The sequence below is a fragment of the Cnephaeus nilssonii genome (assembly GCF_951640355.1).
Source record: "Cnephaeus nilssonii genome assembly, chromosome: 20".
Lineage (NCBI taxonomy): Eukaryota > Metazoa > Chordata > Mammalia > Chiroptera > Vespertilionidae > Cnephaeus > Cnephaeus nilssonii.
In genome coordinates, this window is record NC_137091.1 from 6768710 (window position 1) to 6783771 (window position 15062).

The window sequence follows — 15062 nt, forward strand, 5'->3', positions numbered from 1 at the left end:
TGCAGTCCATCACCGCCTGTGCCAGGACTGCTGTCTGTATAGGGAGGTAATGGAGCGTGACGTGGGAGGCATGTGTGTGAACGTGAGGGTCAGTGCATGTTAGACACGCAGAACCAATGCCAGATAAATGCTAGCCCTCCGGGACCCCCCTGCGGAGAGGAACCGAGAGCTTGGAGCGTTCCTGCTCCCACAGCGGGTAGCCCGACCTGCCGGTCTCCTCCCTTCCAGCTGGCATCCAATTTCCAGGCCACGGCGCGCATGGGCACGGAGACGGAGGCCTACTTCACCGCGGTGGAGCGGATGCTGCAGTACATGAAGGTGGGCGCGGGCCTGGGTCGTGTGGAGGTCTCTGCACGTCCCCGGGGCCCTGAGGCTTTCCTGGGAGGCTCCTGAGGCTCTGGCCTCCCTCCCGCCCTCCCGCCCTCCGTGTCTCCTCTCTGAGGCTCCTCCACTCCTGGCGGCTCATTTCCGCCGACCTCTCTGCGGGCCAGCGTCCCGGATGTGGAGGGAGTAAGCTTCCCTTTGTAGAAATGGGAGCTTGCCCCGTCTGAGAGCAAGGATGGCAGTGAGGCCTGGTGTTACGACCGCGTCTCTTCATGGCGCAGGGGCTTTGGAGCCAGATCACCCGGTTCAAGTCTAAGCTTCGCCACTGAATCAGCTGTGCAGCCTCTGCGGCCTCTGTCCCGTCTCTGAATGGGACAGCTCGCAGTAGCTACTCGGCTGGTGGTCACAGAGGTGAACGGACGGACACACACAGCTCTGGGCCGGCCTGGCCCAGGGAAAGGCTCGCTGCTACGATACTTAGATTATCTCACGAGTCACAAAGCCCCTGCATGAGGCTGTCGCGTTCTTGCGCCCGTTACCCAGGAGAGGACACCGGGGCTGGCCCGCTGAGCACTTGCTCACGGTGACACAGCTGGGCCGTCGGAGCCCTCCGAGGCCGGGTCCCCCACCTGTTCCGGGAGAGAAACGTGTGAGCCGCAGAGCTTGGGTCTAACCCCGAGGGACGCTGTGGTGACACTGTGCGGGCAGCCGGGCCGCCACCCTGCATCTTCGCCATCGCTGTTTCCTCCCAACACGCCCACTGCGCTTGGCGTGGCGTCAGGGGTGTGGCTCAGGCAGCCGTCCCCTCACCAGCTGCGTTACAGTGAGCCGGTCCTCTGCGCTGTCTGAGCCTGGTTTTTGCCTGTGAAACGCGTGTGAGAAAGCCCACCTCGCAGGGCGAGGACAGAGCCCGCGTGGCCAGGGCTCCTAGCTGAGACATGCCCCGCGGGGGACACCCTGCTGCCCGTGTTGGCGTTGCTCAGATTCTATTTCTTCAGCACGTCAGGCACCGAATCAGAGTTCTCTGTGTTAACAGCAAGGAGGCAGCTCTAGGCGTCCCCTTCTTTGGGGATAAAGCCGGGGGCAGGGATGGCCCGGGGTGCCCCTCTGATCACACAGCCGGGGCTCGACCCGAGGCAGGGCAGCTGGGGTGGCCACATGCCCGGGGCGCAGCCGAGGTCCGCAGGGCTAGGCAGAGGGGGATGGTAACGACCGGCTTCCTTTTCTTTCTTCGAACACGAGCTGTGCGTCCCCGAGGCTCCGCTGCACGTGCAGCCCGTGAGAGGCGTGAGCTGCCCGGCCGGGTGGCCGCAGCGCGGGGAGGTGTGCTTCCAGGACTATCAGATGAGATACCGCGACAACACCCCCGTCGTCCTCAAGGGCATCAGCCTGACCATCCGCGGCCAGGAGGTGGTGGGCATCGTGGGCCGCACCGGCTCCGGTGAGCGGCACGTCCGGGCAGCCCCTCCTCAACGTGGGCCTCGGGGTGTCCACCTATTCTCAGGCAGGGGTTCGCACAGGCACCCCGCAGGGGTTTGCTGGCCCTCATGTCAAGCTGGGCCCTGTCCCAGACACTCGCCAGTAGTACCCGGAGTCCCTGCTGTTGGGGGTCCCGGGGAGGAGACAGGTGGCGGGCGAGTCATCAGACAGGGAAACAGATGAGGGAATGACAGGTGCAAGGAGCGTCGCGAAGGACACAGGAGGCTGGCGGGAGCGGGCAGGTGCGCGCCAGGTGTCACCTGGGCCGGCCCCCGTGCGGGTTCAGGAAGCGACGCCCTGCTTGGTCCTGCCCCAACAGGGAAGTCCTCCTTGGGGACGGCGCTCTTCCGCCTGGTGGAGCCCACGGCGGGCCGGATCCTCATCGACGGTGTGGATATCAGCGGTGTCAGCCTGGAGGACCTGCGGTCCAAGCTGTCCATCATCCCTCAGGACCCCGTCCTGTTCTCGGGGACCATCAGGTGCGTGCTGGCCTGGGCCCGTGGGGGGTGAGGACTGGATGTCAGGGCTGAGGGGCCGTCCGTTTCTGGGCCACTCGTGCGCCCCTGGCCCACCTCATGAGCTGTCCCTGAAGATCGACGGAGACCCTGGTATACACTTAGTGAACTTCAATGCCTGGACATTTGCAAGGTGTCGTTTGTTTTAAATATATTTTTATTGATTTCAGACAGGAAGGGAGAGGGAGAGAGAGAGAGAAACATCAATGATGAGAGAGAATCATGGATCGGCTGCCTCCTGCACGCCCCACGCTGGGGATGGAGCCCACAACCTGGGCACGTGCCCTGACCGGGAATCTAACCGTGGCCTCCTGGTTCCTAGGTCGGCGCTCAACCGCTGAGCCGCACCTACTGGGCTCTCTCCTGGTTTCATGCACTCGCAGGAGCACGCCCTAGCGCTCCCCTCCTACTGCCTGAGGCCACACATTTCCTCACGCCCATTCGGGAGCAGCCCCACTTTTTCTGGGAGAAGTAAATGCGCTTAAGATTTTAAGGGCAGTTGTTGAGGCGGAGTGTTTGTTGAGGACGGTGAGTGTCAGTGATGGGGAATGCATGTAATGCCCCTGAGTTGTAGACTTACAGATGGTTACAGTGACAAACATGTCACATGTATTTTCACACACACACACACACACACACACACACACACACACTGCCAACGGCCTAAGCTACAAGGTCCTCTCTCCGCGGCGATCCGGGGAGGCCGAGGCTGGTCCAGGGCCCAGTCATCTCCCGGCCGCAGCGAGGGCTTCGGGGACTTCCCGCGTCCCTCCTGGGGGGATGGCTGCGCCTCTCCTGTCAGTCAGGGAAGCAGCAAACCTTCCTGCAGGGATCGCCCCAAACGCCCTGAGTCACACTGTGGTGACTTCCACCCGCTGGTCCCAGCGGCCGGGAATGCCCTTTGACAGCCCCTCCTCCACGTGGGCCGGGGATGCCCTGTAGCTGGGGGATGCCCCATGGCGGGGATGCCCTGTAGCTGGGGATGCCCCGTGGCGGGGATGCCCCGTGGTGGGGATGCCCCGTGGTGGGGATGCCTTGTGGTGGGGATGCCCTGTAGCTGGGGATGCCCCGTGGCGGGGATGCCCCGTGGTGGGGATGCCCCATGGCGGGGATGCCCTGTAGCTGGGGATGCCCCGTGGCGGGGGTGCCCCGTGGTGGGGATGCCCCATGGCGGGGATACCCTGTAGCTGGGGATGCCCTGTGGCGGGAATACCCTGTGGCGGGGATGCCCCATGGCGGGGATGCCCTGTAGCTGGGGATGCCCCGTGGCGGGGATGCCCCATGGCGGGGATGCCCTGTAGCTGGGGATGCCCTGTGGCGGGAATACCCTGTGGCGGGGATGCCCCATGGCGGGGATGCCCTGTAGCTGGGGATGCCCCGTGGCGGGGATGCCCCGTGGTGGGGATGCCCTGTGGCGGGGATGCCTTGTGGCGGGGATGCCCTGTGGCGGGGATGCCCTGTGGCGGGGATGCCCCGTGGTGGGGATGCCCCGTGGCGGGGATGCCTTGTGGCGGGGATGCCCTGTGGCGGGGATGCCCTGTCGGTGGGGATGCCCTGTGGCGGGGATGCCTTGTGGCGGGGATGCCCTGTGGCGGGGATGCCCCGTGGTGGGGATGCCCTGTGGCGGGGATGCCTTGTGGCGGGGATGCCCCGTGGCGGGGATGCCCCGTGGCGGGGATGCCCCGTGGTGGGGATGCCCTGTGGCGGGGATGCCTTGTGGCGGGGATGCCCTGTGGCGGGGATGCCCTGTCGGTGGGGATGCCCTGTGGCGGGGATGCCCTGTGGCGGGGATGCCCCGTGGTGGGGATGCCCCGTGGCGGGGATGCCCTATGGCGGGGGTGCCCTGTGGTGGGATGCCCTGTGGCGGGGGTGCCCTGTGGCGGGGGTGCCCCGTGGTGGGGATGCCCCGTGGCGGGGGTGCCCCGTGGTGGGGATGCCCCGTGGCGGGGATGCCCTATGGCGGGGATGCCCTGTGGCGGGGATGCCCCGTGGTGGGGATGCCCCGTGGTGGGGATGCCCTATGGCGGGGATGCCCTGTGGCGGGGATGCCCTGTGGTGGGGATGCCCTGTGGCGGGGATGCCCCGTGGTGGGGATGCCCTGTGGCGGGGATGCCCTGTGGTGGGGATGCCCCATGGCGGGATGCCCTGTGGCGGGGATGCCCTGTCGGTGGGGATGCCCCGTGGCGGGGATGCCCTGTGGCGGGGATGCCCTGTGGTGGGGATGCCCCATGGCGGGATGCCCTGTGGTGGGGATGCCCTGTGGCCAGGGAATGCTGCATGCTGACTTGTTCACCCCCGAGAGAGAGCCCCACCTCAGCACCTGGGCTTGGGGGCTGGGGGACACATACCACCCGGCCCGGGTAATGCCCGCTCGCGGGGGCCCATGGGCTTCTGTAACCCGGGCCCTGGCCCTCGCCGTGGACGGGACAGGCTGCCCCAGTCAGGTGGTTGCTGAGCACGGCCTCCTCCCTGGGCAGGTTGAACCTGGACCCCTTTGACCGGCACACGGATGAGGAGATCTGGGGCGCCCTGGAAAGGACCTTCCTGAGCAGGACGGTGAGCGGAGCGGTTCCGGGCTTGGCCGCCTCTCCCGCAGGCGCCTCCCACCCGGCACCACAGACACACTCGGGCACGGAGGACGCGTCTCATGAGATGGGACACCAGGGGGCAGGCTCAGTGTGGGCTGAGGACACAGCAGAGGCGGGGAGGGGGTAAGGCCCGCGGCCGGGCAGCAGCTGGCTCCGAGGGGCAGGGCCAGGCCTCTAGGACGGGCACTGGCTGTGGGGTCCTGCGGGTGTGGGTGGGAGGAGAGCTGCGCAGAGAGACGGAGGAGGGGCACGATGCACAGGGGCCGCCCGAGGGGTTGGTCCGCCCGCCCGCAGGCCCGCGTGACCTCCCTTGTCTGCCCGACCGGCAGATCCTGAAGTTTCCGCAGAGGCTGCAGGCGGAGGTGGAGGAGAACGGCGAGAACTTCTCGGTGGGGGAGAGGCAGTTGCTCTGCATCGCCCGCGCCCTCCTGCGCAACTCCAAGGTGCGGCGGGCCCAGCACCACGGCCCGTGTGTCGGGGGCGGGGGGGGGGGGCGAGGCGTGGCGGGGCTCAGCCGGGCCCTCAGCCCCACACCCCATACCCGCACTGAAGTCCGTCGAACCCAGAGCCAGAAAGCCCGAGGCCGGAGCCTCGCAGTTGCCACCACGCGGTCCCCTTAAAACACGGGGCACATCCCCGCCTGCTTAGGGGGGACTCGCGTCAGCCATCCAGGGAGTTCCCTGGGTCTGAAACGTCACCACTGTCCCCAGACAATGTCCCCGGTCACCTCACCACGGCTGCGTGGACTCTTAGGCGCATGCTTCCTCTCACAAGCAAGCAAACGCAAACATTTAAGCACACACATGCACACACGTGTACATGTGGAACACACACGCACAGGGACACACATACACAGGTACACACACGCACACAAATACACACATGGACACGCACCTCCACACTCACATGTGCACGCGTGACTTTTGTCACACCCGTGGCCTCTGATTTCCTCACGACGCCCTCTTTCTAAGGGTGCCTGACCTTAATCAGTGACACTCAGGACCCCCCTCCTGGGCTGGTCACAGCTCCTGTGCGTGTCAGGGAGACAGACACGGCGGTGCTGCAGCAAGAACATACATGGCCGGGTGTGCCCGCCCGCAGGTGGGGACACTGCTCTGCGTCCGCCTGCAAAGAGGAAGGCGGTTCCTAGAACCAGACCTGCCCCAAGACGCCGCCGAGAACGAACTCTCTGGTCACTAAGCATGTCCCTCTCGGCGGGCGGGGCCCAGGGGTCACCACTGACGGGAGCCAGCGGAGTCTGGGCTCAGTCCAAAGCGCTCCGTGTCTCGGCGAACTTGTGGCCGGCCCAGGACCAGACCCGGTCTCAGGCCCATGAGGCCACCTCCACCTGTTTTTTTAAAATTTTTATTTATTTAAAAACATATTTTATTGATTTGAGAGAGATAGAAACATCCATGATGAGAGAGAATCACGGATTGGCTGCCTCCTGCACGCCCCCTACTGGGGATCAAGCCCACAACCCGGGCCTGTGTCCTGACTGAGAATCGCACCTGGGGCCCTTTGGTCTGCAGGCCGCCGCTCTATCCACTGAGCCACACCAGCCTAGACTTGCTGCCACCTGTTCTGTACCCACCAGATCATCCTCATTGACGAAGCCACTGCCTCCATCGACACGGAGACCGACACGCTGATCCAGCGCACGATCCGCGAGGCCTTCCGGGGCTGCACGGTGCTCATCATCGCCCACCGCATCACCACCGTCCTGGGCTGCGACCGCATCCTGGTCATGGACAACGGGAAGGTGACAGGCGTCCCGGGCCGCGGGGAGGGCGCCCTCGGCCGGTGGCGCCGGGAGGCCGGCGGGCCCTTCGGGCCGGGCTCAGCAGTGCTGTCCTTCCTCCCTCCTCTCCAGGTTGTGGAGTTTGACAGCCCTGAGGCCCTGCAGCGGGAGCCGGGGTCCATGTTCGCAGCCCTGCTGAGGACGGCCACGTCGCTGGGCTGAGGGCCAGGACGGGGCCGGGCTCACGCGCCGGGCTCACCAGCGGACGGCCCGTGGCCTGCGGGTGCAGAGGCGGCAGAGAGCTGGGCGGATGTGGCAGAGGGGCGCAGGGGGTGGGAGAAATGGGAGACTGGGGAGCGAAGCCTGGAGCGGCTGCTCTGTGGCCCCCAAACCTGAGACCCCGGCGTCCTCCGAGACCACGAGGGCGAAGTCCGCGCCTCTCCCGGTGTGGAGTGCTCGTGCCGTGAAGTGGCCTCCTGGCTGTGTGGGAAGGGGGCCAGTGATGGACCGGTTTTGTAAAAAGGAATAAAAGTAGAAAGAAGCCACACGCTGTCCTGCTTCGTGTTAGCGGGGAGGCCCCTCACACTGACTCCGCAAAGGGGCGGGCTCGGGGAGGGAAGCTCCGGGTGCCGTGCGGGATGGCTGCCTCCCCGCCCTCCTCGTGGCACAGAGTGGCTGCCAGCAGCCCCGGGCTTGCCCCCCACCCGCCCGGCTGCCGATGGGAACCCCCAGCTCTTCCTGTGGGAGCTCCCGGGCTACGTCTCCCTGGGCTGACACGGTCCCGCGCTCGGCTGCTGGCATGCCGTGTCACGTGCTCACACTGGGCCCGGGGTCGGGCTCAGCTGCCCCGAATCACAGACACTGAGAACGGGAGAGGTTGCTTCTCCCAAACAAAGTCGGGGTGCCCCTTCCACACGAAGGAGGAGTGGGCACGGAGGCGGCAGCCCCCAGCAGGAGCTGTCTGTCTGCCCTATGCGTGTTTCCTGATTAGAGCATAGATGGGTGGAATAAAGAATTCATTCGTAACATATGACAACTGTAAATAAAACCTCCCACGCAGTGGTTACAGATCTATAATAATAAAAGCGTAATATGCTAATTAGACCGGATGTCCTTCCGGATGAAGCCGGGGCTGAGGGAAGCCCGGGTCCGGGGTGCCAGAGGGAAGCCGGTGCCGGCAGCCGGGGGAAGGAAGGCCTAGTTTTGCATGAATTTTGTGCATTGAGCCTCTCGTGCATAAATAAAAAGGTAATTGTTTTCAATTTACTTCTAGGGAGGCCTCATCGTCGTGGGGAGATAGGTTTCAGTGTTTTATTTTCTGTGCTTTCACAGTGTCTGAGTGTGCCGTGCGGTCAGCTCTGTGCACAACCATTTCCGGGTCTGCTTCTTGCACTGAGGGGGTGCTGGGGCAGGACGTCTCTGCCCTCATGGGGTTTATCCTGGTGAGCGTGCATAAGCAGCAAACGAGTGAACGGAACCAGGGGCAGGGGGCGAGGAGGGGGCCGGGGGCGAGGACAGTCCGGCGGGCTTCCTGGTGGAGGGGAGGCTGTGGTGTGCTGAGACCTGAGAGATGAACAGGCCTGTGCTCAGAAGAAATGGCTCTGGGCGGAGCACGGCCAACACATCCCGTGGGCAGGCACCACCGAGGAGAAAGCCCAGCCCTGGTTCCTGGCAGGTGTGCCTCCCCTCACGCCTGCTCCTGCCCGGGCTTCTTGGACAACACCGGCTCCTCCCCCCCAGGGCACTTCTGGGGGGACGGCCCTCCCGCTCCTACACGTCCCTGTGCCGCCTGAGCCCTTTCCCTCCCTGCCTGCCTTTCATCCTGGGCCCCGAGGAGTGCCCGGCCCCTCCCCCTCCTCTCAACCCTGCAGGGTCTGCAGGCTGGCGGTGCCCCTGCTCCCCTGCTCCCCTGCCTGGAGAAAGCCCTCTGCCAACACCTGCTCCTCACGCGGCCAGCAGGTGGCAGTCTCCTCCCACCCAATGCGGGGAAGGTGGCCCGGGCTTCAGATGGAGATCCGCTGAAATCCACCAGGGACAGCGTTCACCCCCAAGGCCCAGGGCAGGAAAGGGATCCCATTCCCATTGGTCCTCAGGGCCCCACCCCGCCTCCCCTCGCAGCAGCCTCCCCATCCAGAGCCCTGGCAGGCGCCCAGTTTTGAAACCCTGATGTCCGCAGGCCAACGCTCTATCCAGGGAGCCAAACCAGCTGGGGCGCTCCATTGATTTTTAAACAGAGTGGAGGGGAGGGGGAGACACACACAGAGAGAAACATCCATGTGAGAGACACATCAACTAGTTGCCTCCTGCACGCACCCCAACCAGGGCCGGGGATCGACCCTTGACCAGCACCAACCCCGGGACCCTTCAGTCCGAGGGCCCATGCTCAGCCGCTGACGCCAGCTGCCCAGGGCTCACGCTGCTTTCACTGCGGGTCCTGATGACCCTGTGTCAGTGTGACCGGTCTCCTTTGCAGTCCTGTGTGTTGGTTTACGTTAGAAACGCTGTTCTGAGACACACGAGAACGAGAGGCCTCTGGACCTGCTCTCGGGTCTGTGTTCCGCGCGGACACTGGCCCCGCTCCCCTCCCGCCGCCTCTGGGCAGGGAGAGAAGCGTCCTCCCAGGCGGGCAAGGCCTCCTCCCCTGGGAACTGCATCCCCAGAAACGCCGCAGGGGAGGCAGCGGCCAGGGTGCGAGCAGGAGAGGACCTGGGCAGCTCACCACGCCACCGCAGGGCTCTCACACAGCCTGCGGGCGGGCTGGGAGGCCTTAAGGCTCCACGTGACGCTTAAAACAGATCAAGGCCGTTACACCTGGATCCAGAGTCCGCTCCTTTCCTACCCCTGGCCGCGCGGGCGTCAGCGGCTCTGAGCGGGGCAGGGGCTGGGCCCGGCCGGGCAGCACGTGGGGTCAGGAGACTGGAGAGGCCCTGCCCCGGGCGAGGGGCTCGACATGAGGCCGACAGCACCAGGCCACAGTCAACAGTTAGCCGTTACCCCAGCCCAGACTTCTGTTTCACAACAAGCAAAAACGGAGCTCAAACTGCCGTTCATCTGGGGCTCAGTGAGCGAGTGGGGAGGCAGGAAGGAGTCTGTTCCGAGGAGTGGCCGCCCCTCCCACCCTGACTGGTGGCCTCTGCTCTGTGGGTGCAGGGGGCAGGTGCCAGCGGGAGCCGGGCAGCGGCCGGGGGAGCCCTGTCCGGCTCCTCACGCGCAGGATGGGGCTGGAGGGCCTCTCCTCCTCCGGGAGCTGGGACAGACCGGTGGCCCTCAGGGGGCGGTGCCCTTTAACGCGGCAGAAGGAATGCTGGGCCCCCAGAGTTCCCTCCGCCAGGGGGGTGGCAGTTGAGTGGGCAGTTGGAGGGGACTCCAGGCAGCGGGACGAGGCCAGCGAGTGTGAGTCGTGGAGAGAGGGACCGGGCCTCCCGGGAGCCGAGCTCTGCCCTCCCCGCCCTCCTGCGGGACCAGCGGTTCCTGCCCAGGTAACCCCTCCCGGTGCAGGGCCCTGGCCCAGGGGCCGCGGGGGATGCCGGCCAGCCAACAGCCTGGCTCTTCCCCTCGGAGCCTCGGCCTCATCAACAAAAAGGGGCAGTGCCAGCAGGCTCCCCACCTGGGTCCTCACACTCACACCCCACACACATTCACTCACATTCACACTCACTCACACACTCACTTTCACTCATAGTCACACTTCACAATCTCTCACACATTCACTCACACTCATACACATTCACTCACACACATTCACTCACACACACATTCACTCACATTCACACTCACACTCACACATTCACTCATAGTCACACTTCACAATCTCTCACACATTCACTCAGACACACACATTCACTCACATTCACACTCACTCACACACACATTCACTCACATTCACACTCACACACTCACTTTCACTCATAGTCACACTTCACAATCTCTCACACATTCACTCACACTCATACACATTCAGTCACACACACACATTCACTCACATTCACACTCACACACTCACATTCACTCACATTCACACTCACTCACACACTCACATTCACTCATAGTCACACTTCACAATTTCTCACACATTCACTCACACTCATACACATTCACTCACACACATTCACTCACACACACATTCACTCACATTCACACTCACACTCACACATTCACACACACATTAACTCACATTCACACTCACACACACATATTCACTCACACATACACTCACACACACACTCACACACACAATCACAGCTCACATATACTCACACACATTCACACATTCACTCACACATTCACTCACACATACACATCTCAGTCACACATAGACACACACCTCAGTCACACACAGACATACACTCAGCACACACCTCATAATCACACACTTACACACATACACTCACACCTCAGTCACACACACACACCTCACACTGACACACACACCTCACACTGACACACACCTCACACACACACATACTCTCACACACTGTTCTGTTCCCAATTTAATCGCGTGATTTATGGCTAAAAATCTTGAATTCCAGCCCCAGTGCTGTGTGGCTCGCAGGGTCGGGTCTAAGGCAGGGAACTTCTTCCCTCCAGTCTTGCCCGACCTCTCTAGCTGGAGGGGCCCTCACGGGGACCCATCACTGGTCACCGTTGGGGCCTCTGGGCTGAGGGCACTTTAACAGAGCCCCTCCCCCCTGCAGCCCAGGCTTTGTTCTCCCCTGCAGGCCTCCCCCCTTCGCCCCCCTCCTCTCCAACATCAGGGCCCTTCCGGGGTCTATGCCAACGTGGGTGCTGGGGACGCTGGAGGGGAGGCGGAGCGGTGAGGACAGGGCCTGGGGACAGCGTCCCCTCTGAGCGAGGCGGCTCCGTGCTGGGGGAGGGGCTGTGAGGGGGGAGGGCGTGAGACCATCAGATCTCTGTGAATTGAGAATGGGCTTGTTACAGGGACAGGAAGGTGTGTGGTGGAAAGGGCACTTGCTTGTGGTTGGAGAGGTTTCCGTGATGGGCAGAAGGAAAACTCAGAATGCAGTTCCCAAACAAGACGCGCTTGCTCGCGGCTTGTTTTCTGGGTCAGAGGCAGAAATAGCACAGCCTCCCGCCACGCCCTCCGGGGGTCTGTGGTCCCCTCTTTGGAGCGAATCCAGGAAAGAGGGAAATGAACCTGCTCCAAGGAGGACAGTGTGGCCACCGTGATGGTAAACGTCTCCTGGCAGATGGGCCATGTCACCCAGACCCCAGAGTCAGGGGGACAATAGGGAAGGGTGGGGCTGTGGCCAACCGGAGCCTGCGTGCCCTCCCGAGGGGTGGACACAGCCCAGCACAGGCCGGCTGCAGCCGCAGGGGCATCCAGTGCTCCTGGGTGTCTGACACCGGCCCCGGGTCCCGACCGCGTGACACAGGCCCCGGGTCCCCACCACGTGACACAGGCCCCGGGTCCCCACCGCATGACACAGGCCCCGGGTCCCGACCGCGTGACACAGGCCCCAGGTCCCCACCATGTGACCCAGGCCCCGGGTCCCCACCGCGTGACACCGGCCCCGGGTCCCCACCGCATGACACAGGCCCCGGGTCCCCACCGCATGACACAGGCCCCGGGTCCCCACCGCGTGACACCGGCCCCGGGTCCCTACCGCGTGACACAGGCCCCGGGTCCCGACCGCATGACACAGGCCCCGGGTCCCCACCGCGTGACACAGGCCCCAGGTCCCCACCGTGTGACACAGGCCCCGGGTCCCCACCGCATGACACAGGCCCCGGGTCCCCACTGTGTGACACAGGCCCCGGGTCCCCGCCGCGTGACACAGGCCCCGGGTCCCCACCGCGTGACACAGGCCCCGGGTCCCGACCGCGTGACACAGGCCCCAGGTCCCCACCATGTGACCCAGGCCCCGGGTCCCCACCGCGTGACACCGGCCCCGGGTCCCCACCGCGTGACACAGGCCCCGGGTCCCCACCGCGTGACACAGGCCCCGGGTCCCTACCGCGTGACACAGGCCCCGGGTCCCGACCGTGTGACACTGGCCCCGGGTCCCCACCGTGTGACACTGGCCCCGGGTCCCCACCGCGTGACACAGGCCCCGGGTCCCTACCGCGTGACACAGGCCCCGGGTCCCCACCGCGTGACACAGGCCCCGGGTCCCGACCGTGTGACACTGGCCCCGGGTCCCCACCGCGTGACACAGGCCCCGGGTCCCCACCATGTGACACAGGCCCCGGGTCCCCACCGCGTGACCCAGGCCCCGGGTCCCCACCGCGTGACACAGGCCCCGGGTCCCCACCGCGTGACACAGGCCCCGGGTCCCCACCGCGTGACACAGGCCCCGGGTCCCCACCGCATGACACAGGCCCCGGGTCCCGACCGCGTGACACAGGCCCCGGGTCCCCACCGCATGACACAGGCCCCAGGTCCCGACCGCGTGACACTGGCCCCGGGTCCCCACCGCGTGACACAGGCCCTGGGTCCCCACCACGTGACACAGGCCCCGGGTCCCCACCGCGTGACACAGGCCCCGGGTCCCCACCGCGTGACACAGGCCCCGGGTCCCCACCGCGTGACACAGGCCCCGGGTCCCCACCGCGTGACCCAGGCCCCGGGTCCCCACCGCGTGACACAGGCCCCGGGTCCCCTCCGCGTGACACAGGCCCCGGGTCCCCACCGCATGACACAGGCCCCGGGTCCCGACCGTGTGACACAGGCCCCGGGTCCCCACCGCGTGACACAGGCCCCGGGTCCCCACCGCATGACACAGGCCCCGGGTCCCCACCGCGTGACACAGGCCCCGGGTCCCCACCGCATGACACAGGCCCCGGGTCCCGACCGTGTGACACAGGCCCCGGGTCCCGACCGTGTGACACAGGCCCCGGGTCCCCACCGCATGACACAGGCCCCGGGTCCCCACCGCGTGACACCGGCCCCGGGTCCCCACCGCATGACACAGGCCCCAGGTCCCGACCGCGTGACATAGGCCCCGGGTCCCCACCATGTGACCCAGGCCCCGGGTCCCGACCGCATGACACAGGCCCCGGGTCCCAACTGCGTGACACAGGCCCCGGGTCCCCACCACGTGACACAGGCCCCGGGTCCCCACCGCATGACACCGGCCCCGGGTCCCCACCGCATGACGCAGGCCCCGGGTCCCGACCGTGTGACGCAGGCCCCGGGTCCCGACCGTGTGACACCGGCCCCGGGTCCCCACCGCGTGACACAGGCCCCAGGTCCCCACCGCGTGACACAGGCCCGGGTCCCCACCGCGTGACACAGGCCCCAGGTCCCCACCGCGTGACACAGGCCTCGGGTCCCCACCGCGTGACGCAGGCCCCGGGTCCCCACCGCGTGATACAGGCCATAGTCTTTTATCCTGTTATTGTGATCTCTCCTAATTCAAATTCAAAACCTTTAAAAACATGTGCAGCCCAAAGAACATGGCCTGGGCGTTGCATGGGGTCCGAGATGCTCCGGTTTGGACTCTGCTCTGAGCAGAGACCTTGCTGTGTCTGCTTGTCCGGCCTGTTGTCAGGTGAGGACCGCACCAGCGAGCAGAGGACGCCGGGCCTGCCCCTCCCCAGGTGCTCCCAGGGGAGGAGGCCGGCCAGGAAGGGTCCTGGGGGCGCGGTCTGAGCCTCAGGGGCTCCCCCCCCAGCTCCATCAGCAGCCCCCGCCCGCCCCACGACCGCAGGAAGCAGACTCGTCACTCCAGGCAGCGCCTCGCTCCTGGCAGAGGTTGGCCCAAGCAGCCTTCCTGGCGTAAAGCAGCGTTTCCCCGGGACTGCCGAATCTAGCCCCGTGTCCCAGCTGCCACGCCGCCAGCCACCGCGGGGTCCAGCTCCCCATGGGAGTGTTGGGGGGGCGACCTCCGCACCCACGTCCCAGCCTGGACTCCAAGACCTGGCCAGGGACGCCGTCCCCTCTGCCAGCATCTCCGGTCCGGACCCTCCAGGCAGCTGCCAGCCCACTGCTGCCAGGACGCTTTGCCAGGAGAAGAGCCAGGGAATCAGCCCTGGCCAGTGTTGCTCAGCAGTTAGAGCCTCAGCCTGCACACCAAACGGTTGTGGGTCCGATTTTCGGTCAAGGGCATGTATCTGGGTTGCAGGTTCAATCCCTGGCCCCGGTCCGAGCACATGCGGGAGGCAACCAATCGATGTGTTTCTCTCACATCGATGTTTCTCTCTCCCCTTCCTCCCTCCATTCCTCCCTCCCTCCCTCCCACCCTCCCTCCTGCTCTCTCTGAAAAGCAATGGGGAAAACACCCTGGGGTGAGGTTTCACACAAAAAAGTGAGGGAACCGGAAGTCATAGGTGAGCAGTCTCCAGGACCGGAGCCCCGCCTGGGAGGACCAGGATGGGGGGTCCGGGGACGGCCAGCTGGACGGGGGCGCCTCCCGGGGGCGGGGCCCAGCACAGGGGCGGGACAGCTGCAGCACC

The 15062-nt window shown here is 65.3% G+C and overlaps 1 protein-coding gene across 1 annotated transcript in view; it reads left to right on the top strand.

The window, feature by feature from the left end:
- The window catches only part of ABCC11 (ATP binding cassette subfamily C member 11), a gene marked incomplete at both ends in the record, with an annotated part of 35680 nt that extends 28811 nt beyond the window's left edge, over positions 1-6869 (top strand). The window contains 7 exon segments of the mRNA XM_079799309.1: positions 229-318; positions 1567-1765; positions 2123-2282; positions 4796-4874; positions 5236-5349; positions 6504-6668; positions 6780-6869. Of these exon segments, the coding sequence (XP_079655435.1) occupies positions 229-318; positions 1567-1765; positions 2123-2282; positions 4796-4874; positions 5236-5349; positions 6504-6668; positions 6780-6869 (897 nt within the window).
- Positions 6870-15062: the final 8193 nt, after the last annotated feature.